Consider the following 26,163-nt stretch of genomic DNA (forward strand, 5'->3'; position numbering starts at 1 on the left):
TAACTATGGGTCATGAAACAAATCAGTTCAGTTCTCACATGAAGCACAAATGACCTAATTATGGGAAGACCCAAGTTTCCCTAATGCTGGGAAAGGTGGAAGGGAAGAGAAGAGGAGGAAGGGAGAGGGACTCGGTTCCAGCAGCAACGGGGGCATCATCAGAAGGTCTGAAGCATCAGGTTGGGCACTGCAGAAGATCGGCTTATGCGGTCACTGGGGGTTTACCCTGACTTATCTGATCATTCATTCCAGGATTAAGTGGGAAGATATAGAATAGAATTATTTTTAGAACAGAATTCTTTATATTTTATATTCATATATAAATCATATTTATAAATTCTTTATATTTCCTGACTGCAAAAGCTGATAGGCAGTGGGACAGTTTTTGAGAAACAGAGGGACAGCCATTTGTCCTGGATGGCCTGAGAATTCCTGTCCTGGGCTGGGGGCTGGACCACTTCCCACCCTGTGAGTCTGCATTCAGGATCCTCTCCAGCCCCCCTGCCTGCTTTGGCCCCTGTTCCCAGCAGCTCCTCCCTGGCCATGGCTCCCTTGGAGGATGACAAAGGCAGCAGCAGAAGCAGCAGAGTTGTGATGGTTTTCTTCATTCTCAGCCTGGAAAGGCCATCTAGCTTGGCTCCTGACCCCTCCCTCCAGCTCCCCAAGACTTGCCCCCCCCCACCGACCACCAACCCACGACCACCATTGGACATCAGCAAAAATTACCCAAGGCAGAAGATGCTCTTCTGAAGGACCACAAGGACACTTGGAGATGCCATGGTATTGCTGGACAGAGCATTTGGTCAGTGGACAGAGCAACGCTCTCCAAAAAGAGACAAAAATGGGCCTTGGAAACAGCTGGAGCTGGAGAACCGAGCAAGCCAATTGGCTGCAGGACACACAGCCAAACTGAAGTCTTCCATTGCTAAGACCAACCTCCGACCATGGGCACAGCCCTTGCTGACCACAGAGACCCTGCCCAGCTGCTGCCCAGGAGCTAAAAGTCCCTGCTTGGAGAATTAGGAGCAGAAGTAAGAGGTGGGGGGGGGGGGAAATGGAAGATGCCTGGAAGGAAGAACCCCAGATTCCCTGTGGACTCTGCTTCCAAATGCAGCCCAGGGGTGAGGGAGGGGCTGAGAAGGCGGAGGGATCGCCTGGCCTGATCTGCCCCATGCAGAACTGTAGAAAACCACCAGAGGTGATCTGCAGGAGACACCCAGGCTGCTGGCCAAAGCAACCCTCTGCTTCCTCCCATCCGGTGGGTCAGTTAATGGTCTGAGCAATGGCCGATGGTTCCAAATCCCTCTAGACCCAGATGGCCCTTCTCTACCCAGCTTCGGGCAACTAGATAAGGGAAGCTGGGCTCATTAGCCGGGGGGGGGGATGCTGGGGCAGAGCACACAGCCTCTCCCAGCCCAATGCCCCCCCCACCAAGGCCCAATAGGAGGGGAGTTGCTGCCTCGCCCACTGCACAGGCCACCGGCCAAAGGAGACCAGGCCAGATTAGCAACCCTAGCAGGCTCTGAAGAATGAGAGGACTGGAGCGGGCACTGGTTGCGTACGGATCAAACGCCCTGACTGACGGGGGAAGTCTTCACTGGCCAAGGCCCAGCTGGGCTGCAGAGGGGCCCACGTGGGACCTTCACAATACATGCAAGGTTGCAACCCAGAATGCAAACGGAGGAATGGCAAAGAGCAGGAATGACCAGGTGTGGGCTCCTTGGTGCTGCTCTCTAAGCTTAGTCGTTCTCTTGCTGACGTTTCATTATCCAATTAGGTTACCTCTTCAGTACGCCAAGGATGTGACCTAATCGGATACTGAAACGCCTGCAAGGAAACCACCCAGTTCAGAGAGCATCAAGAACCCCTCCTTTCAACCCTGAGCTACTAAGATTCTCCTCTATTAATGACCAATTGAAACGAACGAAAGAAAAACGGGTGAGCTGCCGGCTGGGAAAATCACTGTGCTGTATTGAAAGCCAAGGGGGTTATGTAGAGCAGGGAAAGGAGGACATGATTCCAAAATGCGCACAAATGGGGGAAAACAGAAGTTGGGGAATTTGTGTTCCATGTTACAACGCCCCGAAGGCGGAAGCAAAGAAATCCCAGCAGATTCTGCTGCTGCCAGGGAAGGGCTGGGCCGAAGGGAAGCCTGGGCCCCCTACTGGACGCTTTGCTCACTACAGAGGACAACCAGCGCCTCCCACCCACACCTCCACCCCAGTCAGTGTCAGATCCCTGCCCGTTCAGCCTGGCAGGGGTGGGTCCAGCTTCTCCACTAGGGTCGCCAGCAGCTTCCCACACAACTTGCTTGCTGGAGTATTTGATCTGGCTGTTTCCCAGGGAAGCCTCAGCAGACACAGCACAAGACAGAGCCCAAGGGGGGAGGGGGGGAGAGAGGAGGAGGAGGAGGAGGAGGAGGAGGAGGAGGAGGAGGAGGAGGAGGAGGAGGAATGCAAGCCAGTTGCCTGCCTGCCTGCCTGCCCTCCAGAGATCATTCCCAGCCCCTTAGCCCAGGAGCCTGGGAAGGCTGCCGGTGATGAAATGGTGACATGCTCACAATAACAGTTCCTTACCTGTGGGCATACAAGGGCACCCACAAAGACGGGCAGAGCAGCTTGGGGAAGGAGGACAATATCTATCCTGCTGCTCCCTGAGTCCCTGAGCCCCTGAAGGGTGCCTGGTGCCACCCATCCCTAGGCCTGCCTTTCCTAGCCGGGGGCCACTTAACGGTGGTCGGCCCAGATCAGCTCTTCCATTTGCCAAGCCTCCCCATGTTTTCGTCTCTTCCTGCAGCTAATCCTGCTCTAATTTCTTTTGCTAAATCTCAGCCTCCCTTCTAGATTAATGCAGTCAAAGAGGGGGATGGGTTATTTTTAGCTATGGTATGTAAAAGAGGCGGCGTAAGGGCACCATCCACACAGATGCCCCACCACAGTTCCTCTGACGGGTCCCTTGAGGGCTGAGCCCCCACTACCTCAGAGGCTCCCTGGTGGGCAGTGAAATTTTTAAATGTTTTAAATGTTTTAATTGGTAGTGAGTTTTAATTGGGCCAAATTTATATATCTTTTAATTGTTTTAATATTTGTACTGCATGTTTTTTAATTCTGGCTGTACATCGCCCTGAGTCCTCAGGGAGAAGGCGGTACAGAAATTCAATAATAAATAAATAAATAAATAAATAAATAAATAAATAAATAAATAAATAAATAAATAAAATAAACTCCCACGAGACCCCAACCAGTCTTCCCCCCCATGGGCTCATCATCCTGAATGTCAAGCCACCCTTGCAGAGAAAAGCCTGCAGGGGTCTCTGCCTCGAAGGCTTCAGAGATCCTGTCCGCATCCATCCTATGCCAACTTCCTGGTCCTTCTTTATCTGCAACAGTATTGGCTGAGGATGGTTTCTGCTAGGAAATCCCTACCTAAAGCCTAAAAACGTTGCAATCACGACATAAGCCCAAGACTGAAAATCAAGCTTGTCAGATGTTACATCTTTTCTATCCTGCTCTACGGAGTGGAGAGTTGGTCTCTGACAGAAAACCACTTGAAGAGACTAGAAGCATTTGAAATGTGGATTTACAGGCGGCTGTTACGTATAACTGTAAATTCGTATTACGTAAATTCCCTGGGGGAAACCAGGCTTAATAGCAGGAACTGTGAGAGGGATCTTGGAGTCTTAGTGGACAACCAGCTAAATATGAGCCAGCAGTGTGCAGCGGCAGCTAAAAAAGCCAACGCAATCCTAAATTGCATGAACAGAGGGATACAATCAAGATCAAGTGAGGTACTAATACCACTCTATAAAGCCTTAGTAAGACCACACCTAGAGTACTGCATCCAGTTTTGGTCACCACACTATAAAAAAGATGTTGAGACTCTAGAAAAAGTGCAGAGGAGAGCAACCAGGATGATTAGGGGACTGGAGGCTAAAACATACAAAGAACGGTTGCTGGAACTGGGCATGGCTAGTTTAGTGAAGAGAAGGTCCAGGGGAGACATGAGAGCCGTCTTCCAATACCTGTTTTCCAAAGCACCTGAAGGCTAGACAAGGAATAACAGAGAGATTCAACCTAGAAATAAGGAGGAATTTTCTGACAGTGAGAACAATCAACCCATGGAACAGAAGTTGCCTTCAGAAGTTGTGGGAGCTTCATTACTTGAGACTTTAAAGAAAAGATTGGACTGCCATTTGTCAGAAAGGATGTAGGGTCTCCTGCTTGAGCAGGGGGTTGGACTAGATGACCTATAAGGTCCCTTCCAAGTTAGTTTAGTTTATTTGATTTGTATACCGCCCTACTCCCGAAGGACTCAGGGCGATGAACAGCCAAGCAATAAAATACATAAATACACAAAATTTAAAACCAGATAAAATCAAATTAAATCATTTTGACCCAGACAGATTAAAACACCCCAATAATTTAAAAACAGATTAAAATTTACATATTAAAAGAGGGAGAAGATTAGGCCAAGCCCGCTTGATGGAATAAGAAGGTCTTCACAGCGCGGCGGAAGGTGCGCAGATCCGGGATCCTCCGTATCTCTGGGGGGAGCTCATTCCAGACGGTAGGTGCCCCCACAAAGAAGGCTCTCCCCCTAGGGGCCGCCAGCCAACACTGTTTGGCTGATGGCACCCGGAGGAGTCCCTCTCTATGAGAGCGTACTGGCTGGTGGGAGGCTATTGGGGGTAGTAGGCGGTCCTGTAGATACCAGGTCCTAAGCCATGGAGAGCTTTAAAGGTGGTAACCAAAACCTTGAAGCGCACCCGGAAGACCACCGGGAGCCAGTGCAGCTCGCGCAGGAGAGGTGTCACATGGGAGCGCCATGACGCTCCCATTACCACCCGCGCGGCCGCATTCTGCGCCAGTTGGAGCCTCCGGGTGCTCCTCAAGGGGAGCCCCATGTAGAGAGCATTACAATAGTCCAGGCGGGAGGTGACGAGGGCATGAGTGACCGTGCGTAACGAGTCCCGATCCAGAAAGGGACGCAACTGGCAAATCAGGCAAACCTGATAAAAAATCCTCCCGGTCATGGCCGTCAGGTGCTCTTCTAAAGACAGCTGTGAATCCAGGAGGACGCCCAAGTTGCGAGCCCTCTCCATGGGGGCCAATGATTCGCCCCCAATAGTCAGTGATGGCGTCAACTGACTATATCGGGACGACAGAAACCACAGCCACTCGGTCTTGGATGGGTTGAGCCTGAGCCTGTTCCTCCCCATCCAGATCCGTACGGCCTCCAGGCACCGGGACATCACTTCAAGGGCATCGTTGGGGTGATCCGGGGTGGAGATGTACAGCTGGGTGTCATCAGCGTACTGATGATACTCCACCCCGAAACCACGGATGATCTCGCCCAGTTCACATAAATGTTGAACAGGAGAGGCGAGAGGACCGACCCCTGTGGCACCCCACATATGAGGGGCCTCGGGGTCGACCTCTGTCCCCCTGTCAACACAGACTGCGACCGGTCAGAGAGAAAGGAGGAGAACTACCGCAACACAGTGCCTTCCATCCCTAACTCTTCTAACCGGTGCAGCATGATACCATGGTTGATGGTATCAAAAGCCGCTGAGAGATCTAACAGGACCAGGACAGAGGAGCACCCCCTGTCCCGAGCCCTCCAGAGATCATCAACCAACACGACCAATGCCGTTTCTGTGCTGTACCCGGGCCTGAAGCCCGACTGGAACGGGTCCAGATACGTCGTTTCATCCAGGTGCTGGGGGAGCTGTTGCGCGACCACACTCTCAACAACCTTCGCCACAAAACGAAGGTTGGAGACCGGATGATAATTTACCAACATTGCCGGGTCCAGGGAAGGCTTCTTGAGGAGAGGCCTCACCACCGCCTCTTTCAAGGCGGCAGGAAAGACACCCTCACCCAACGAAGCATTTATAATCCCCTGGAACAGCCTCGTGTCACCTCCCGAGAAGTCAGCACTAACCAGGAGGGACACGGGTCCAATAAACAAGTGGTCGCGTTCAGTCTACCCAGAATCCTGTCCACGTCCTCAGGGGTCACAGGATCAAACTCATCCCAGATAACATTCTCAAGACCTGCCCCAGTCCCTCCCCCTGAGACTACCCAGTCAGAGTCCAGATCTTCCCAAATCTGAGTGATTTTGTCATACAGATATTGAACAAAATCCTCGGCTCTACCCTCCAAGGGGTCCTCCCGTGCTTCCTGGTGGAGCAGGGAGCGGGTCACCCTAAACAGGGTGGCCGGGTGATTATCTGATGACGCAATAAGAGCAGCAAAATAACTACATTTCGCTGCTTTTATCGCCACTAGGTAATTCCTAATATGAGATCTTACCAGTGTCCGGTCAGATTCAGAACGACTGGCCCTCCAACTACTCTCTAGGCGTCTTTTCCGGAGCTTCAACTCCCTCAGCTCCTCAGTAAACCAAGGAGCTAAATGAGATAGGTGCCGGGTCAGAGGCCGCAAAGGCACGACCCGGTCCAGAGCTCCAGCGGCCACCCTATCCCAGGCGGCCACTAGGTCTCCAGTCGAGGTGTGTGCCAGAGCCTCAGGGAATGGCCCAAGCTCCATCTGGAACCTATCAGGTTCCATCAGGCGCCTGGGGCGGAACCATCTTACCGGCTCCGCCTCCCTGCGGCAGGGTGTAGCGGTTCGAAGGTCGAGACGAAGGAAAGAGTGATCAGACCATGACAAGGGCTCGGTGACTATATCCCCTATCTCGAGATCACTCAACCACTGTCCAGAGACAAAAACCAGATCCAGTGTGTTTCCCCCCATGTGGGTAGGGCCATGAATTAACTGGGTCAGGTCCATAGCTGTCATGGAAGCCATGAACTCCCGAGCAACCTCAGACGCCTCGCCCACGGACGGTAGGTTGAAATCCCCCATGACCATAAGCCTGGGGATATCAACCGCCACCGCGGCGATGACGTTGAGTAGCTCGGGCAGGGCTGCTGCCACGTGGCAGGGAGCCAGGTACATGATCAGCAAACCCATCTGAACCCCGTGGCCCCATTTCACAAGGAGGGATTCACAGCCGGTCGTCTGAGGGACAGTGGCCTCCCTCGGTTTCAGACCTTCCTTAATGATAACCGCTACCCCCCCCGCCCCTCCCGTGACCTCGGCTGATGGAAGGCAAGGAAACCTGGAGGGCACATTTCAATGAGGGGAACCCCCCCCTCCTGGCCCAACCAGGTCTCCGTAACACCTGCCAGGTCCGCACCCCCCTCCTGAATAAGATCACAAATGAGGGGGGCTTTATTTACTACGGACCTGGCATTGCACAGCATCAGCCGAAGGCCCGGGCCCTGAGGGTCTATGCAACCTGGGAGACGGGTGGAGCTTTGGGGGCTGGAGCACGCCATTGCTCATAAACAGCGAGTGCGCGCTTCCCTAACACGATATGGCACCCTGCTCCCACCATATCTACCTCTCCCACCCACAGTATTGATATTCACAACACTATCCGGATGAGCTCTAACCCCCCCCCCCTCGATCCCGGGCCCACCACCCCCCACCGTGCTTCGTGGCCAGACCCGACCCCGACCCTCCCCCTTGTGGGTTTTCCCCCAAACCCACAACCTGAGTTCTAATTTGACCCTCCCCCTCCCTGAGACCCCTTAAAAATTTAACTAAAAAATTTGATTAAAAAGCCCTCAACCCCCTAGTTTTCAAATGCCACCTCTCTGGGTCCCAAAGCCCAACTCTGTTAATCTGTTAAAATCTGTTAAAATAAAATGGGTTGACAAAATCAGAAATGAGGAGGTGATAAGTCACCTGGGAAAGCAAAGGGAAATCATCAAAACCATCAAAAAGCATAAATTGGAATATTTTGGACATCTGATGCGACACCTGGAGAAATACGGCATCCTTCACTCAATCCTCCAGGGAAAGATTGAAGGAAAACGAGGCCCAGGCAGAAGAAGAACATCATGGCTTCAAAATCTGAGGTACTATTTGGACAAAACTCAGCAGCACTTTTTTGTGCGGCTGTTGATAAAAATAGGATCACCAACATAATCGCCAACGTCCGATGACGGACATGGCACAAGAAGTAGAAGAAGACCCGGCTCCAGTCGGGCCCTGCTCAGCTGCCTGGCCCAGGCTTTGGACAGGCTCTCGGAGGCAAGAGATGGATGAAGAGGCATTCATGTCAAGCTCATGGCAACCACACCGCATCCTCTGAGGCCTCCGTAGTACTGAGGTTTCTGCAGACATAAAACAGCGTTGCTCAACCTTGGCCACTTTAAGATGTGTAGACTTCAACTCCCAGAATTCCCTGGCTGAGGAATTCTGGGAGTTGAAGTTGATGCATCTTAAAGTGGCCAAGGTTGAGCAACACTGACATATCGTAGAGGCAGGACCCATCAACAAGGCGTGAGAAATGCTGAGTGCAGTAAATTAAAACGGGAGACAGAAACGTTGCAAAACCGGCTTCCTCCCCTTTCAGAGCCGCCCCAGAGGGTGGGCGCTCCCTTTGCTGGTGACTCTGGGCTTCCGGGTGCCCTTCTGGGTGCTGGAGGTGAGCTTTAATCCCGGCAGGGCCCCCTTCTCCCATTCCCATCTGCTGCATCCCATCCCAGGGACTGCCACCTGCTGTGCTTTCCATCCCGGCCTCTCCCTCCGGAGGTTCAAAGGTCTCTTTTTTCCAGCCTGTTAAGCCTCAGGGACATACATAGCATTGGGGGGTGGGGGGGGGGGGTAGAGAGAAAGGATGTGTTTTTCCTGGCAGCAGAATTTCATTTTTAACTGCGTCTGGGCTCAGGGAGTTTTGTTCTCAGGATTTCGACTATGTGGTTTTTATGGGTCTGTGGTTTTCTTTTGTATGCTTTGTACTTTGCTACGTCTTTTAATCTGAGTTACGGAGGGGGGGAAAGAGAGGGTTTTTTTTTCCATTGCTCAACTGGAAGAGCTGAAAGCTTTGGAAAGTGAGCAAACCTTCGGCCTCTTTACCCATCCTGTTTTTGTTCTTCAGCCTTTCCCTCTGTCTCCTTCCCAGGCTTTGATCAGCTGCTGCTGGCACTTCTTAAATCTCTCTCCCAGCTGGCTCTGATCTTTCTCCAAGCCTCCCCTCCGCTCACTTCCAAGTGACCAAGTGGGCAGAAGCGCATTCTTACACACAGCCATATTCGCCTCTTGCAATAAACATGTGTTCCTCAGGACATTGTCCCATTGTCCACTGGAGCCCAAACCCACAGAAAACGGCTCTCTGGCAGCCTCCTCCCGAGGAGCAGCCCGTCTCCTCCCTGGTTCCTTGGTCTTTGCCAGAGTTGTTGGCTGCACTCTCATGGACAGGCCTTCAATTCCCCATCCCTTCCCACCCCACAGTCCAAAACCATGTTCTGAAGCTGAGCCTTTTCACAGCAGACACTCCCCTCTCCGCACCATCCTGGGTCCCAAGGGACCCCTCACTTTTCTTCCCCATCTGACCCATCTCTTCCTGCTGCCTAAGAGCATGTATGTTAGAATATTAACGACTGGGAAGACATAGTAACAAGGTCAGCCAATGAATAGGCATAGCAACTAAGTCAGCCAATTGGGAGCTGAGACAGATTGGAGCTAGGGCGTGTCTTAATCTGCAGCTTCTGATTCTGTGCAGAGAATTGAAACTGAAACCAAACAGTCTGTGCATGCCTTTGCTCTGCTAAAAATGAAACTAACTGTTCTCTCCTGCCTTGTAACTGCTACTACGTTGAAGAAGAACTCCGATATTGGTATTGTAAATACTTCCATCTATTATTGTGAATATAAAGAAGTTAATGAATCCTGCTGCATCAGTTTATCTGTGTGTGCTTCTGGATTTGAATTTTTGCAAGAAACACTGTCACAGTATTAATTATCTTCTTCACCTGCATCGCTTGCTTTCAGAATGCAAACTCCCAAACTCCTCTGCTTCTTTCATGGAAAGTAGTAAGGATCACTAACAATTCCTCTTTTTACAAGGATCCTCAACAGATGACAATCCTTCCACCCCTGTAACACAAACACCAGCCATTCCTTTGTAATTCATTGTACTCCACAATCTTCACTATCCTTCCTGCCTAGGTCTCCCTCCAGTGTGTTGAGCCCACTTCAATCAAGCTAATCTACTTCTTTCTGCAGGAAACTCACTCTGGAGACAGCCAGTGTCCAGATGAACAGTGCCGTGTTTGGGCTCAACCTCGGTCTGCTCTTAAAGCCTCCAGCCTCTGGGTCAAGACTGCTGCCTTAACTCCTGACTGCTCAAGGGAGAGAGTGATACAACCTGGGATGAAGGATGCGCCTCAAATCCAGATGCCCCCTCCCAGGGTCTCTGGTCATCTCGGTAGTGGATCCTTATAAAAAGAGGAATTGTTCGGCTAGTGGTCCTTACTACCTTCCATGAAAGAAGGGACCTGGCTGGGGTGAGGTGGGGTGGGGGGAGGTGGCAGAAGGGATGTGGGGGGGATATGGTACATACTGATAGAAGAGAATATTTGTAGCTCAGGGCTGAACCGTGGGGTCCCTGTTCCTCTCTGAGCATGGTGGTTTTCTTGCAGACGTTTCACTGCTAGCACCTAGCTGGGTAACGAAACATTTGCAAGAAAACCACCACGCTCAGAGAGCACCCAGGACCCCACAGCCTTCCAAGCCTGCATTGATTCAGCACTGGGCCACTAGAATGAAGAAATAAGCCCTTGAAGGGAAATAAGCCGTCATTCGGGGAAATATGACAAGAAACCAGGTGCTTAAAGAAGAAGGAAACAGATTTCATTCAGACATTAGGAAAAATCGGCCCATGGTAAGAGGCTGCCTTGGGAAATCCTTTCCAGATTTATTCTGATGATAGGTAGGTGGGAAGAAGCCTCATGACATTTTGACACAGGACATTTTGCACCTGCGCAGGAAGGTAAACAAAGATGACTGAAGGATCATGTAGGAGTCCTCTATTTATTTATCAATTTAAATGGTCGCCCATCTCATATACTGTACCCAACTCTGGGTGACTGACAATTAAAACAATAAAAACACTGTCATGAATTATAAACATAAATAACATAAAAAGAGCAGCTGAGAAACTCAGTGACTTTGCCTTTAGACTGCAGTGCAGGGAGGAAAAAAATCCCCATTCCACTGAGGAAAAGATCAGCTTTTAAAAGTAAATATGATTTAAGCAGCATTTGGGTTGATGTAGAAGCCCCCCCCCCCCCGGTAGATCACCTCTGGCAATGAAAGGGTTTAAAGGTTGATCTTGTTGACCCCTCTCCATGTCCACTCTGACCCAGGAATGAAGACATTAATCCTTGACCTCTGGGCCAGTTTGGGGAGCAAATGTCACCCTCCAGGTGTCATTGCCCCCTGACCTACAACGGCAGGAATCAGCACTGCCCCTCCAAGCCCCCCCCCCATCGCAGTCCTGTTCGCCCTTGACCTGGTTCGTGGACAAGCAGCGTGGCCTCCCATTTGCAGAGGGCCACAATAAAAAAGGAACAGCCGGAAAGGACACACGAAGGAATCATCAGCCCCTTGCAAAGAGTAAAATTCACAAGGGAAGAAGGAAACGACGCCACTCCAGCCATCCCATCAGAGGAGGAAATGGAAGCAAATTAGAAACACAAAGTCTATGCAAAAACCACCCACACTCGATGGTGTGCTCCACGGCAAAGTAACAACCCAACGTTCCACAAGAGGAGCTGTGTGGAAACACTGTTTAGACCAGCAGAAACGCAGCAATCCCAAACACCAGAGAATGGAAACAGATCATCTAAACCACATCTTCCTACAAAGGGATATCCACGCAAGTTCATCCAAAAGAGCCTGACCAACTAACACAACCAGCAAAAACAATAACACTATCACACTATCACAATTTCTCAGAAACAACCAGTATTACAACCCCGCGGTTTCACCGTAGCACCGGAAACAACCAAAGCCCTCCAAAACACCCCACATAAACCAAAAGACCCAGCAGCCCCAGAAGAGAGAACAGGAGGCATCCACAGCATAGAGGGCCCGGATGGTAACGGCCACCATGTAGGACAGGCAGGCAGACGACCGGCAGAGCCCATCCACCCACGCCAACCGGCAGTCAGAAGAGCCGAGGAAAGCTTTCACAGCACACGGATGAACTCAACCATCCCTACAGCTGGGAAACTGTGAGCAATTCCTAGAACACGCGAATCCCAACCACCAGGGAATTCCTGGAAGCCTGTCACTCAGACAAGTCAGCAACCAACAGTGCTATAGAGATAAACATTTCCACAACCTTCAAAAGAAACAATGAAAAGGCTAAAAGGGAAACAGAAACTCCCAAACACCACCTCTCCAGCAGGAATTCACACCAGGATTAACACTCCACGAACAATCAAGGGTACACAACAGCCTAATCAAGGAGCTTCCAAAGGGAAAGCTACACCCCCAGCAACATTGACAGAGCAAATTGCTGCATATAAACAGAGAGCACATCCACTCCCTGCAAGACTGATGACGTTACCTAGTTGGGTAACAAAACATCTATCAGAAAACAACCAAGCTCGGAGAGCACCAAGGTATCTACAGAGAACAATTTGGCCAAGCAGGCAAGATCGCTCAGTTACAATGAAGGGAACGGCATTAACGCGGCAGGTAGAGTCTGCATTCACAATTGTCTGCAGCAGCGTTTCTCAACCTCAGCAACTTTAAAATGTGTGAACTCCCATGCTGGCTGAGGAATTCTGGGAGCTGAAGTCCACACATCTTAAAGCTGCGGAGGTCGAGAAACTCTGTTCTACACTAAAGGCACCAGCAGTCAAGAAATACATTGCAGACCAGTCCTTGGTTCAATGCCAGCAAAATTACTGAAATCTTGGATCCCTGGAGGAGATATTCCGATGCCTGAACCTACGGGAGCCAGAAGTGTGGAGGCCAGTGGTTTTTCCTGGGACGCTCTAAAGTTGGACTACTAGAGAGGACAACTAGCAGCAAGGTGGATGGACTCCACCCCAACAGCAGTGGCCGCATCCCTGGGAGGCCTACGGGAGACAGACCCCACTGGAAAGGGTTCATTGCTGGGTCTGACAAAAGTCACCACTAATTAGCCAATCAAATTCAGAGAAGAAAGTCTCCTAATTAACACTACTAGCACGCAAGTCCTGGCACCAAAACTCTGGGACCCCAACTTCAGCCAAGAGGCTCCCGGTTGGGAACTCATCACCTGTCCTTCAGGAAAAGCCACCTTATGCTCTGCTCTGGCCCTCCCAGATCAGCAGGTAAGAGAATAGCAATGGCCCCCTTTGCAAGGGGAGGGTCGCAAAGCCCACCCCCTGCCCAGTTCCACCAACTTTCATCAACCAGGGCACAGCAGGGCATCTCCCCAGAAACTCAAGACAGCACTTGTGACCTCACAGGGGAAGAGTCAGGGACAAGGCTCGGAAGGTCTTTTACTGCAGGCAGAAGAAGCCCAGAGGAGCGGCAGCAACTCAGCTGGCTCCCTGCCCATCCCCAAGGCCTTAACCCGCTGTTTGGGCCAATGGACTTTCCCAACAGCACCCTACGGTTTGCTTTCAGCCACAATTTTAGCTCAGGTGGGAAGCCTCTGAGTAGGACTCAGGTGCAGAACACAGCAAAGCTTGGAAAGTCAGCCGAGAACATTGCCGTAATATCCAGGACTTGCACCAGAACAGCTGAGACCCTGGGCACTGCCAAATCCTCCAGCCTGTGCCATGGAGGAAGCTCCTTTGCAGGCCAGAGCAAGCAGCCATCAGCCTCTGGCTTAGAATCGCAACTGGCGAGCTGACTCTGCCAAACACCAATTTCCAGAAGCCGCATCCCAGCAGGGCCTCCAGAGGACGAGGGCAAACATCTCTGCCAAGAACGCCCTAGGAAACTAAGGCTTCCCTGGCACACACCATCCTCACTTAGTAGGGCAGGGCATTGGTACTGCAGCACACGGCGCCCAGTCCAATCCATGCCCACTTCGACAAAGCCTGCTGGGTCGATGCAACACAAAACCTGAGCCCAACCAGCAATACCAACATGGGTGCTCAGAACTGGACGTGCAAGGTGGCAACTGGAGCTGCCACCCCGACCCCACTTTTCCGTGGGCACTTGCCAGCTCTCGCCTACCTGCGATGCGGAGGACTGCCCTCTCTGCGGGGTCCAGCACAGAGCCGTTGCCGCCCGCGGCTGCCTTGGTTCGCTTGGTGCGCTGGTGCTTGGGCAGGTTCCACGGCAGGGTGTCTCCCGGGGTGGGGGAGCCGCTGCTGCCGCTGGAGTTGTCTTCAGCCATCGGTGGTTTCTCTTTCCATCGGCCAGACATCACCTCCTGCAAAGGGGGGGACAGTGTCAGAGTTGGGGGCCTCCCCAGGAATCTGCCCTCCATCTGCAGCAAAGGGTCTAGTCGCTGTTGCCCATTAGTCACCGCCAGGCCTTCACTTCGCCCTGGGCAGCCTGAGTCCTCCGAGCAGTTGTCCCCCATTCCAAGGGGGGGCAGAAATGGGGGAGACTGGCTCCCCCCAGACTGCTCCACCTCCGTTCATCCTCCCGTCCTGATTGGATCTGTTTACGCAGCAGATGAGACCAAAAGGGCTCCAAGATGCCAAGGCTTCAAGGCCGGAGGCAAAGCAGCGCAAGACCTTCCCCCATCCCACGGGCCCACACTCCCCCCCAGCTCCGTGTAGGAAAGGCCCCCAGGCGGTCCTCCACGGGTGAGGCCTGGGGCCCCAGAAAAGCGGCAGGCTCTTCTCCGTTGCCATGGTTGCCGCTTCCCCCGGCGCCAGCGGGAGGGAGGCACGTGCGCGCTGCTGCCCCCCCGTCGAGACGAGTCCCCGCCCGCCCCCTCCGCCCAGCGCCGCGACGTCTCCCGCTGCCCCGCTCCGGACGGCTCCTCCGCCGGTCTCCGCCTGGCCACCGGGCGCTGTGGAGCAGCCCAGTCGGAGGCGCTCGTGCCAGCCGCGCCCGTCGCTCTCGGGACGCTTCTCCTCCGCCCGGGGCCCCCGCCGCCCCGAGGCCTCCTCTGCAGGCCGGGAGAGGGACCCGAGCGGGATGGCCGGGCGGCGCAGCGGCCCCTTGCCAGTCCCGCCACGCCACCCACTCACCGAGGGCGGGGGCGGCGGGGCGGCATCATGGCCGAGCAGGGCAACCTGCGGCGGCGTTGGGCAGAGGCGCCGCCCCGCGCGGCTCCGGCAGGGCGTGTGCGCGAGGGCTGGTGCGCGGCAGCCGCGCGGCCCTATCTCGGAGCCCCACGCGCGCCGCTCCAGGCGGCCGGCCGGATTAGGCGTCGCGCTCCGGAGGGCGGCGGGAGGGAGCTCGGAGGCGGCGGCCTGGCTGCCGGAGGAGGAGCTGCCCCGGGCTACCAATGGGGGCGTCGGCCGAGGAGCCCCGGTGCCGGCTCTGGCCGAGGGCCCGCCGGGAAGCACCTCCCCGTCGGGCAGGCAGGAGCGCCTCGGGGCAGGAAGGTCGTCTGCGCCCCGCGCCTCCCGCCTCGCCTGCGGAGACCCCGAACGTCGCTGCCAGCGGAGCAAAGCCCGGGACGATCAGGCGGAGGTCGGGACCCTTTGCAGGACCTTCGTGGGGGGTGGGGGGAGTCACCCTGGGACGCGCAAGAGTCGCCGCTCCCGGGCGCGGGTTAGTCGTCGGGGGCAGGCGGGACGTGGCGGGTCCAGATCCAGTGCCCTTACCGTGCTGGGCCCCTCGCCGCCCCCTGCCTCCGAAGACCCCGACAGCTGCTCTTTGAGACGGGGCGAGCGCGAGCTCCTTCCCGAGGGAGGCAGCCTTCAACTGGCTGCTTGCACCGCAGCGGAACTCCTGCCGGAGCCCGTCGGGGCTACGCCGCTCGCCTCCATTCACCGCTGTCCTCCGTGCCGGGGGGCGGGGGCGGGGATGGTGAGGCTCGACTCGGCCTGCCCAGGACCTGCCTGAAGCGCTCACCTGGGGCCTGAGCTGGGCCGCCCCTCCCCGGTGGCCCGGCCTCCTGCCCCGCCCTCGGACCGCGGCTCGCCATTGGCCGGCGTGTGCGGCTGCCAGACCTGCTTCGGCCGCTGCAGGTCCCCGCCGGCCGCGGCCTTCCGGCGCTGGGAGCGGGAGACGAGGACTACGGAGCTACCGTCTCCCCCACCACATCCCCGGCCGGCGAAACCTACCGGACTCCTGAAGCAGCAGGAGCTGCAGAGCTGCAGAGCGAAGCGCCGAGGGGGCGGCTGCATCCGGAAACCGGGGAAAGTCGGGGGCCGAGGAGAGCCGGTGAAGCGGGTCGATGCAGGCGGAGGACTGGGAGGCGCGGGAGCCGGGCTGCCTGAGACGCCGGGCGGGCGGGAGAGGCGGAGGAGGGTCCAGGCGGGCCGAGAACAAGGCTCCTCTGTCCGACCCGCGTCCCGCAGCCCCACCCCGGCCCCGAGGCAGTCGCTTGGCAAGGGCTCCGGTCGTAGTCCGGCTCTGCCAAGGCCGGCCAGCCTAGGCTAAAGCGAGCTGAGAGGCCCAGCCGAAGTAGCCGGGCTTGTGGGATAGGGGCAGCAGGGGATGGATGGGGAATACCGGCCCTAGTGAGTTTCTCCCTGAGAATCTCCTGGTTAACCAAGGAGGCCAGGGATGCAATGACTGGTGAGGCCAAGGGCAAGAACAGGTACACCATCGGGGGCATACCGGGGATCTCCAGAACATTCTAGCTTTGAAGGTGCCTCTGTGGGCAAGGGGGCTGTGCCCACCAGCACTTTGGGCTCTCCAGCTGACCTGCAGGGATTAGCCCAGAATGGAGGGGGGGAGGCCCAGGCAGTCAAGTAGGAAGCTCAGGAAGCTTCCTGGGATCCAGGAATGCAGGTGCTCAGAGGCTCCCAGTTGGTGCCGGCAGAATCTTCTCTCAAGGCACAGAGAAATCTTCCCTGGGCCTCAGCTCAAGCCTTGTGCCCCCCCCCCCACCATCCTGTACCAGGCTGCAGGTGCAGTTGTGGCTTAAGGAAGCCTTCAGCTCATCTGGCTAAGCTGCCCACAGTTGTGCCCCCAGCTGGAGCCCCCTTACCTGCTCCTTGGCAGCTGGAGAGAGAGCCACCCCTGTGGCAGAATTCCCAGCCTGGTCCCTGCGTGGCTTGACTTTGGCGGCCTTTTTCCGGCGCTTCTAATGATGCAAAGAGGGGAAGGGTAGTCAGTCCTGCAGCCCCTCAGGGTGTGCCCAGCTCTCCTGATCCCTCCTCGCTGCCCCCCCTGCCTTCCTGCCTGAGAGGTGGGAAATGCCCAGGGATGGCTGTGTGCCAGTCACTGGCGAAGGCCCTTTCCCCCACCAAGAGCCTTCTGTGCTCTCTGCAGTTGTGGGCAGAACTCCCCCCCCTTGTCAGGGGGTTGCACAATAAAGGCTTTGAGGGTGTTTGCCCTGCTTCTGGCAGGGAAGGGCAAAAGCCCAGTGTCTGCAGCCCCTTGCCACGGGCACGGCGTCGTGCTCCAGAGTTCTTCAAGGAAGCCTTTAGTGCATGGGTACTTGAGAGCAAAGCTTACCTCTGAGGGGCCCAAGGACCTGGCTCCTCCCAGCTGCGATCCTGACAGACAGAAGAGGGGTGTGTTAGGGGTGCAAGGCTGGAGGTCGGGGGATGGGAGCTTTCTCTGTACCTGGCTTCTGTGGTGGGGCTTTCTTCTCCAACCTTCGACAGAAAGTGCAAATCCTCCCCACGGCTGGGCCCCAGGCCAGCAGGCACAAGGGCCCATGCAGGCCCATTTTCCAAGCTCCTACGGCTGTCCACCCAGGGAGGCTGCCCGGCTGCAGTTGCACCCTCAAAATGGGCCCAAGGGGATGGCTGCCTCGGGATGGACCCCTCTGCTCCAGCGGCTTGTCTGTCTGCGTCCCACGGGCCCCTCAGCGGGCACAAGGTCTCTACCTGGGCCAAAGTGAGCCCAGATGCCTGAGCAGAGGGTTAGATGCAGAGGGGCCCCAGCTGGCCTTCTGCCCCTCTGCTCTGGTGTGAGCCATCTGGCGTCCTGGGAGGCTCCTGAGTGAAGGTCCGGGGGAGAAAGGGCAGCACTCAGCTTCAGGCATTCCCCGATTACATGAGGGGCTCCCCCCTCGCATGACTCTTCTTCTGGACTCTGGATGTCCAGTGCGGAGGGAGGGGGCAGAAAATGATGCAGGCCATCTGTGCTCCACAGAAGCATTTAGGCCTCTTTAGGCCTCCTTCCTCAATGCCTCCTCTGGGCCTTGGATTTGCAGACGTCAGCATGTCCTGGATGTTGGCTGGTCCACCAATGAGTCTTACTCAGTCAAGTCCCTGTCAAGTGGCCCAGTTTTGCCTCTGCAGTGGGCAGCCCCCCCTCCAGCCCTCCAAATTGTAGAAACTCTGCAAGTCCCCTGCCAGCAAGATGGGGAAAACCTTGGAAGGAAAGCATTAACCGTTTTCCTCTGCTGGCCAGGCATTAATCTGGGCAAAGGCAACAGATGGGAGGAGGGGATAAATGCGCTCCTACACACACACACACACACACACACACACACACAAACCCCTCCGGAGCCCAGAGAGGAGGGAGGCGGAGAGTGTTGCTGCTGGCTCTTCTCCCCAATCCTAAGCATCGCCAGCTGGTCTGCCCAGAAAGGGCCGCGCCCGGCCTAGCACCCACTTATTTACCTACCTACCTGACCAGAGGCTGGGTGGCGGGTGTCCCTGCCAGGAGCAGACCAGGAAGAGGGCCCACACCCCGAGAGAGCACAGCACCAGGCCGGCTACCCAAGCAACGTGGAGCCAGGCAGGATCAGTCGGTGTCCACGGGTTCAAGGAGGCCATGCTCAGCTCTGCTGTGCCACGCGAGCCACGCCACGCCACTGCACCCAGCAGCAAGGGGGGAGGGGGAGGGCAGTGGGTGTGCCGGCCTCATTAACCCTCACTGGCTTCCTTGTCTGCTGCCGGCCCAGATGGGTTCCAGATGTTTGTAGCCCCTCCTTTTCCTCCCTCCCCCCCAAGCAGGCCGCTCCCTCTGAGTCAGCCAGGCGGCCCAGGGCTTTAACCCCTCCAGCAGTTTGGCCAGAGCTGTGGGGCAGAGAATAGAGCTGTGGGGCAGGAGAACGGTGAGAGGGCTCCAATAGTCTGGAGAAGAGAGGGTACCCTCCTCTGGTCTACATTCCCTCAGATCCCTTTCTGGTCTCCTGGAGGGAACCGGGCTTTGAGCTCTTATACAGACTGAGCAGTGATGGGCGCCCGTTTAGCCTGTTCAAAAGGGGTGGTGGGAGGAAGTCTGCCCGTCACCGGTTCTTCACCGTCATTTACTCTTCCAGAGTCAAAGAGGAGTTGATGTCTCCGTCAGGCTCTTCTGAAGTTCTCTCGCTAAATGTTGGACGGGATAATCTAGTCCAATCCCTCACCTGAGATCCAGGATCCAAACAGAGCCAGTTTCTCAACCTCAGGCATTTCCAGGCACATGGACTTCCCTCCCAGAATTCCCTAGCCAGCCACAGGGATGGCTGGCTGGGGAATTCTGGGAGCATCACTGCTGTGTTTGACGATTTCCAATGAAAAATGGGAGTTTGTTTATTTTATAATCTCAGCTTCTATAGCCACACTTGGACTTGACTCTGGACAGCTGACAAAGTTCAAGACCATGTGACAAAAATGCTATTTCCCATGAGCAGGACGAATTGTTCGATGAACTTACAAAGCTGAAACTGGGTTTTTTCCAGTCATGTCATGCTACCAATTGATGTTCAGTTAGCACTCGGTTTGTTCTACATGTTTTTCTTGGGTACTATCGTCAACCAGACATCATCCAATCTTCTATATCTCTGAATTTAATTTCAGTTTTCTAAATAAAGCACTGTGCACTTATCGTTGCTAAATTTCACTGTTATGGTCAGTCCACTTATTTAGCTTCTAAATTTTATTTGCACTTTTTAGAATTATTATTTATCATGTCCAATTTTGTATCACTTGGTAACCAATCCTTGTACGTCATCATCTATATTATGAAGGAAAGTATTAAAGAATTATAGAATCCAAAAGTGATCTTTGCAAAGCCTGAATTGAAGAAACATTTATGTATCCAATTAATTGTGATGCCCTCTAAGCCATACCTAAAAGGATTACTAATTAAAATATTATGAGTTACACTCCTTTGTCAAATATGGTACAAAACCCGAGTTATGTGTATAGCATTCCCATAGTCTACTTAGGAAATTATCCAATTGAAATATAAGATCAATAAGATTTTTTTGTGGACTCCGTTGTTTTCAGTCTGTTTACAGATTTATTGCTTAAATAGATCAACAGATAATGCTGTTAATATGGCTCTGCACTACATCCTACAAGATCTTGAATCTCCAAAGGCCTACGCAAGGGTCCTCTTTGTAGACCTTAGTTCAGCATTCAATACCATCATTCCAGACACACTTCTAACTAAGCTAAACCAGCTACAGGTACCCGAACACACTTGTAAGTGGATCATAACCTTCCTAACAAACAGGAAGCAGCAGGTGAAGCTAAGCAGAATCACATCAGATTCCTGTACAATTAGCACAGGGCCCCCCAAGGCTGTGTGCTCTCCCCACTTCTCTTCTCTCTGTATACCAATGACTGCATCTCTAACGATCCATCTGTTAATCTGCTGAAGTTCGCAGATGACACAACAGTGATCGATCTCATTCGAGACAATGATGAATCCGCATACAGATGGGAGGTTGAACAACTAGCCTCGTGATACGACCGGAACAATCTGGAACTGAACACACTCAAAACCGTACAAATGGTGGTAGACTTTAGGAGAAACCCTTCCATACTTCCACCTCTCACAATACTAGACAACACAGTATCAACAGTAGAGACCTTCAAATTTCTAGGTTCTACCATATCTCACGACCTAAAATGGACACCCAACATGAAAAACGTCATCAAAAAAGCACAACAAAGAATGTCCTTTCTGCGCCAACTCAGAAAGCTCAAACTGCCCAAGGAGCTGCTGATCCAGTTCTACAGAGGAATTATTGAGTCTGTCATCTGCACCTCTATAACTGGTTAGGTTCTGCAACCCAACACGACAGACAGAGACTTCAGAGGATAATTAGAACAGCAGAAAAAACAATGGCTACCAACCTGCCTTCCATTGAGGACCTGTATACTGCATGAGTCAAAAAGAGGGTTATGAAAATATTTAGACCCCTCACATCCTGCACATAAACTCTTTCAACTCCTACCCTCAAAACGACACTATAGAGGACTGCACACCAGAACAACTAGACATAAGAATAGTTTTTTCCCAAACGCCATCACTCTGCTAAACTAAATAATTCCCTCAACACTGTCAAACTATTTACTAAGTCTGCACTACTATTAATCTTCTCATCATTCCCCACCCATCTCCTTCCACTAATGACTGTTATGACTGTAACTTTGTTGTTTGCATCCTTACGGTTTCCTAATATGATTTGATTATTTGTACCCTATGACTATCATTAAATGTTGTACCTTATGATTCTTGACCAAAGTATCTTTTCTTTTATGTACACTGAGAGCATATGTACCAAGACAAATTCCTGTGTGTCCAATCACACTTGGCCAATAAAATTCTATTAAAAGATTTTTCATTCTTCTCAAGTTTATAATTTAACAGATTAACAGAGTTGGAAGGGACCTTGTAGGTCATCTAGTCCAACCCCCTGCCCAAGTAGACCCTGCACCATTTCTACAGATGACAGTCCAGTCTGTCCTTGAAAGCTTCCAGTGATGAAGCTCCCACAACTTCAAAGGCAACTTCTGTTCCGATTGGTTGACTGTTCTCACTGTCAGAAAATTTCTATTTCTAGGTTGAATCTCTCCTTGATTAGTTTATTTATTTTTATTTTATACAATTTATATGCTGCCCTATCTCCGAGTTCTCAGGGCGGCTCACAACGGTAAAATGAACAATTCCTGCCAATATAAAATTAAAATTCCAATTTAAAACAATTTAAAATTCATTAAAAAAAAAAAACCCATCAATCCAGGCTGCGGAACAACCAGGTCTTCAAATCGCAGCGGAACGAGCGAAGGTCAGGGGCCATCCGGAGCTCCAAAGGAAGCTGGTTCCAGAGGGTGGGTGCGCCCACAGAGAAAGCTCTCCCCCTGGGGGTCGCCAGCCGACACTGTCTGACCGACGGCACCCTGAGGAGGCCCTGCCTGTGGGGACGCACCTATGGGCGATTGGGAATTGTCACTGGCTGCAGGGGGTCCGACAAGTATCCCGGGCCTAGGCCATGAAGGGTTTTGTAGGTAATAACCAGCACCTTGAACCTCACCCGAAGGGCAACCGGTAACCAATGCAAGTCGCGCAGGAGAGATGTAACATGGGAGTGTCAGGACGCTCCCATCACAACCCGCGCGGCCGCATTCTGCACCAGCCTTCGAGTGGTTTCCAAGGGCAGCCCTAGGTAGAGAGCTTTGCAGTAGTCAAGACGGGAGGTGACCAGCGCATGAGTAACAGTGCGTAGTTTCCATCCATTATTCCTTGACTGGCCTTCGGGTGCTTTGGAAAATAGCTTGACCCCCTCCTCTCTGTGGTAGCCCCTCAAATATTGGAAGACTGCTATCATGTCTCCCCTGGTCCTTCTCTTCACTAGACTAGCCAGGCCCAGTTCCTGCAAGCGTTCTTTGTATGTTTTAGCCTCCAGTCCCCTCATCCTCCTGGTTGCTCTTCTCTGCACTTTTTCTAGAGTCTCAACATCTTTTTTCTTGGACCTTGTCTCCCATTCCTGAAGATCAGGATATTCACACGTCCTGGCTACTTCACCAAAATTTCTGAATTTCTGAAAGAACCGGCAAGATTTAGCCTTGATCTTTTAGCCTCCTGCAGTAAACTGTTACTCCTGGGGATTTAAACTAATCCACATTAAAGCTGAAGCTTTAACAAACTGAAGCTTCAATGCTGACCCTTTATCCTGCTTTTCAAATTTTTCTGGTGAAAAGCAGGTTTCTGATTTGCTTTAAATAATTAAACTAAAATATAAGCTGAATAGCTCTTGACGTCCAGGACTGTTGGCCTTCTCTACTGAGCAGCTGCTGCACGGGCACTCTGGCCTTCACTGGGACCCCTCCGAGGCAGCCCCACTGGACCTCCTGGGCCCAGACCAGGCCGGGCTCCCTCTCCCTCCCTCCCTCCGGATTCCTTCCATCCCAGGGGGCTGGCAGAAAGAAAAGACGCGAGGGGGCCTCTCTGTCAGTCGGAGGACGCAACAGCCCCCCCTCTCCCCCCCCCGCTTGGCAGAAGCTCGAAAAGGGCAGGCTAAGCTTGGGGATGGGCTGGATGCAGCTGGGGGGCCGGAGAATAATCCCCCCACCCCCGCGGGAGGGGCAAGGCTCGGAATCTGCCGACTGCTCCGCTGCCGGCCCCTCCCAGTGAAGGGACGCTGGGCATGCACGTGGCAGGAGGGAGCAGCCGACCTCGCCCAAGAGCCACTGCCGACCAAAGGGCCGGGAAGCACCGCAAGAGCGCCGTCCTCGGAACTCCTCCAAGCTCCGCAACCGGAGCCCCTCGCCGCGCTCCCTCCCGGCCTGAGCTCTGCGCATGCTCTCTGCCTTTGCTCCAGGCGGAGAGGTGCACGCGGTGCTCCTGCCCCCTGCTGGCGGCTCGCCTTCCAGCAGAGAAGGACGCCTGGGACCCCAAAGCCAGAGCGGGGCTCGCGGAGGGGAGGGTGGAGGCTCTGGGCTCCAGGACGCACACGCACCGCCCTCCGGGAAAGCGGCTCCTTCCATGGAAAGCAGCCGCCGCAGGCCGGATCCGCCCATGGGGAGCCAGGGCCCCTCTGATCTGGCTCTTTGGACGGGGGGGGCACATTATTCCCCCGCCTTTTGTAGGGACAATGGGGGGGGTGTTTCCTAAGCTTTCAGTTCGCTGTTGTGGGGCGAGGGGAAGAGGCCGCAGGAGCGCCGGCCGTCTCTTTGGAGCAGCACAGACTTCCTGGCCAGAGTCCCTTGCCCCCCCCGCCCCCCGCCCCATTTGGGAAAGCCCGGGCATCAGTCTCGGGGAGGGCAAAAAGTATCCCTTCACAAGGGAGCCAGCCCCAAAGCCCGGCCAGGTGCCAGGGGGGGGGGCTCTGCACGAGGTCACAGCAGCGCCCCGCCTCGTTTCCCGTTTCCCACAGTTGTTTTTCTGTTGCTTGGAACTCTTCCCCCCCCCCCGCCGCCAATTGTTCCGCCAGCAATGAGCAATCCGGGAAGACTGGCCCCCGGGGAACAGGGCATTTCCTCGCCTGGCACACAAAGCAGCGGAGCTGCCAGCCTCGCCCCCGCCCAGCGCTTGGCTCTGTCCCAGGCAAAGAGCGGAACCGCGTCCGGAGCGGCCCCTCCTGGCCGAGGGGGAGCAAAGCAAGCAGGCGGGCTGCGAGCGGCGGGCGGGAGAAAGACCCCGTTGCCTCCCTTCGTCGGTCGCTCAGGAGCAGCGGCGCTTGGCGAAGCCTGGCCCGGGCATCGGCAGCTTCGCCCTGGAGAGCGCGGAGGCCTGAATGTGGGTTCCTGCCCTGAGCAAGGAGTGGGGCCTCAAGGCTATCCGTCTTGTGGTTTCCCCTCCCCGAAGATGGGATCCTCCTTTTCGCTGCTTTGGGACTCCAAGGCTGGGTTTGCTTACTCCGTTTTTATTGCAATCCAGAAGTCCACTGGTGGGATTCAAAGTTTTTTACTACCGGTTCTATGGGCGTGGCATGGCTTGCTGGGCATGGCAGGGGAAGGATACAGTAAAAGCTCCATTCTCTCCCCACTCCAGGGGAAGGTTACTGCAAAATCCCCATTTTCTCCCGATCAGCTGGGACTCGGGAGGCAGAGAATAGATGGGGGCGGGGCAGTCAGAGGTGGTATTTACCAATTCTCTGAACTACTCAAAAATTCCGCTACCGGTTTTCCAGAACTGGTCAGAACCTGCTGAAACCCACCTCTGCAGAAGTAGATATGATATAATTTTTTCTCCAATATCCCTGCTACTTCCACTTCAGCTAATCTAATTCATCAGATTAATCACTTCAACATTAATGGATCCTTGAACTTTCTCCACAGAATGTGAGAAGTGGTGGAGTTTAAGTGGCCTGTGAGCTGCCACTTCCTTCTCATCTGCCATGAGCTATGGGGAGGGGGAGTGCTTGGGGGGGAAAGCGAAAGTGACTGCTGCCTGGGGAAAACGAGAGCAGTTGTATCACACACACACACACACACACACACACACACACTGCTTCAAAGTCACCCTGCTGGGAGAAGGCGGCAGCTGCATACCAACCTAAGCTTGAAGCGACCATTCTCAAAACATCTTGCTTGAACCTGATTGGTGGGGGAGAGGCAGTGATGGGGGGCACCTAAGGGAAGGAAACGCTGAACTTGGGGCTATTGGGGTGCAAGTCTCAGTCCTGGCTATGCAGTACTGCAAGGCACTTGACTTCTAATAAAACTATGCCTTTCTCAACAAATGGAGAGCCAAGGATGGTTTCTATTCAGAGATTTAAATTGGAGCACGTCTGACAGGAGAACCAATTATCAATCCATCCTCAAGACTGGCCTCTTCTTAAACCTCCAAGACGGAGAACCCACAACTTCCATAAGGAGATGGGTTTGGGTAACTGCAATGTATGCCTATTTTTTCCTCTACCTATTTTTTGTGACCATGGAAAATGTGACTTTTTAATGTATATGAACATCGATATTAGGTGTCCTCTCAAGGTTTTTTCTAATGCAGGGATGTCCAACCTTGCCAAATGTTAAGACTTGTGGGCCAACTCCCCGAGTCCCCCAGCCAGCCATCAGAGATTTCTGGGAGTTAAAGTTACCAAGGTTGGACACCCCTTTTCTAAGGCAACCCAGAATTGCTGCTCTGGCTGGCTCATGCTCAGCTTCTTCTCTGATGTAGTTCTCCCAAGTCATGAATCCATCTTGTAGGACTCCCATACATTCTTCTCAAAGGATACCTTGTTCCTCTCACCTTGTCTTCTTACCTGTCCAGGTTATCACTTAAAGAGGCTCCTGCTTGTCTGCTTCCTCTTGGAATTGAACATAGAACAGGGTTGGAAGGGGCCTGGGAGGTCTTCTAGTCCACCCCCCCCGGTTCATGACAGGAGATCCTATACCATTCCAGATTTTCTTTGCGCTTGATGGGAGGGACACATGTGTTCATAGAAAGAATAACAGAATAGAAAAATAGAGCTGGAAGGGACTTTGGAGGCCCTCCATTCCAACCCTCCACCCAAGTAGGAGACCCTTCACCAGGGGTGTCAAACTCAAGGCCCAGGGGCCGGATCCAGCCCACAGGGTGCTTAGATCTGGCCCCTGGAAACAGC

General features: G+C 53.7%; 1 protein-coding gene across 2 annotated transcripts in view; it reads right to left on the reverse strand.

Moving 5' to 3' along the window:
* The window catches only part of PLEC (plectin), an 87,704-nt gene extending 72,670 nt beyond the window's left edge, over positions 1 to 15,034 (reverse strand). The window contains exons 1-2 of one of the 2 annotated variants that reach the window (XM_070940168.1): positions 15,014 to 15,034; positions 14,043 to 14,241 (exon numbers count right to left, since the gene is read on the reverse strand). In XM_070940168.1, coding sequence (XP_070796269.1) covers positions 14,043 to 14,235 — 193 coding nt within the window. In that variant the 5' untranslated portion in view covers positions 14,236 to 14,241; positions 15,014 to 15,034. Of the gene's footprint in view, positions 1 to 14,042; positions 14,287 to 15,013 lie in introns of those variants that run through there. The other variant, XM_070940169.1, reaches the window with a different exon arrangement.
* Positions 15,035 to 26,163: the final 11,129 nt, after the last annotated feature.

Source organism: Pituophis catenifer, unplaced genomic scaffold (assembly GCF_029215685.1).
Source record: "Pituophis catenifer annectens isolate HBS135680 unplaced genomic scaffold, rPitCat1.0.hap2 SCAF_3, whole genome shotgun sequence".
In the NCBI taxonomy this organism is placed as follows: Eukaryota; Metazoa; Chordata; class Lepidosauria; order Squamata; family Colubridae; genus Pituophis; species Pituophis catenifer.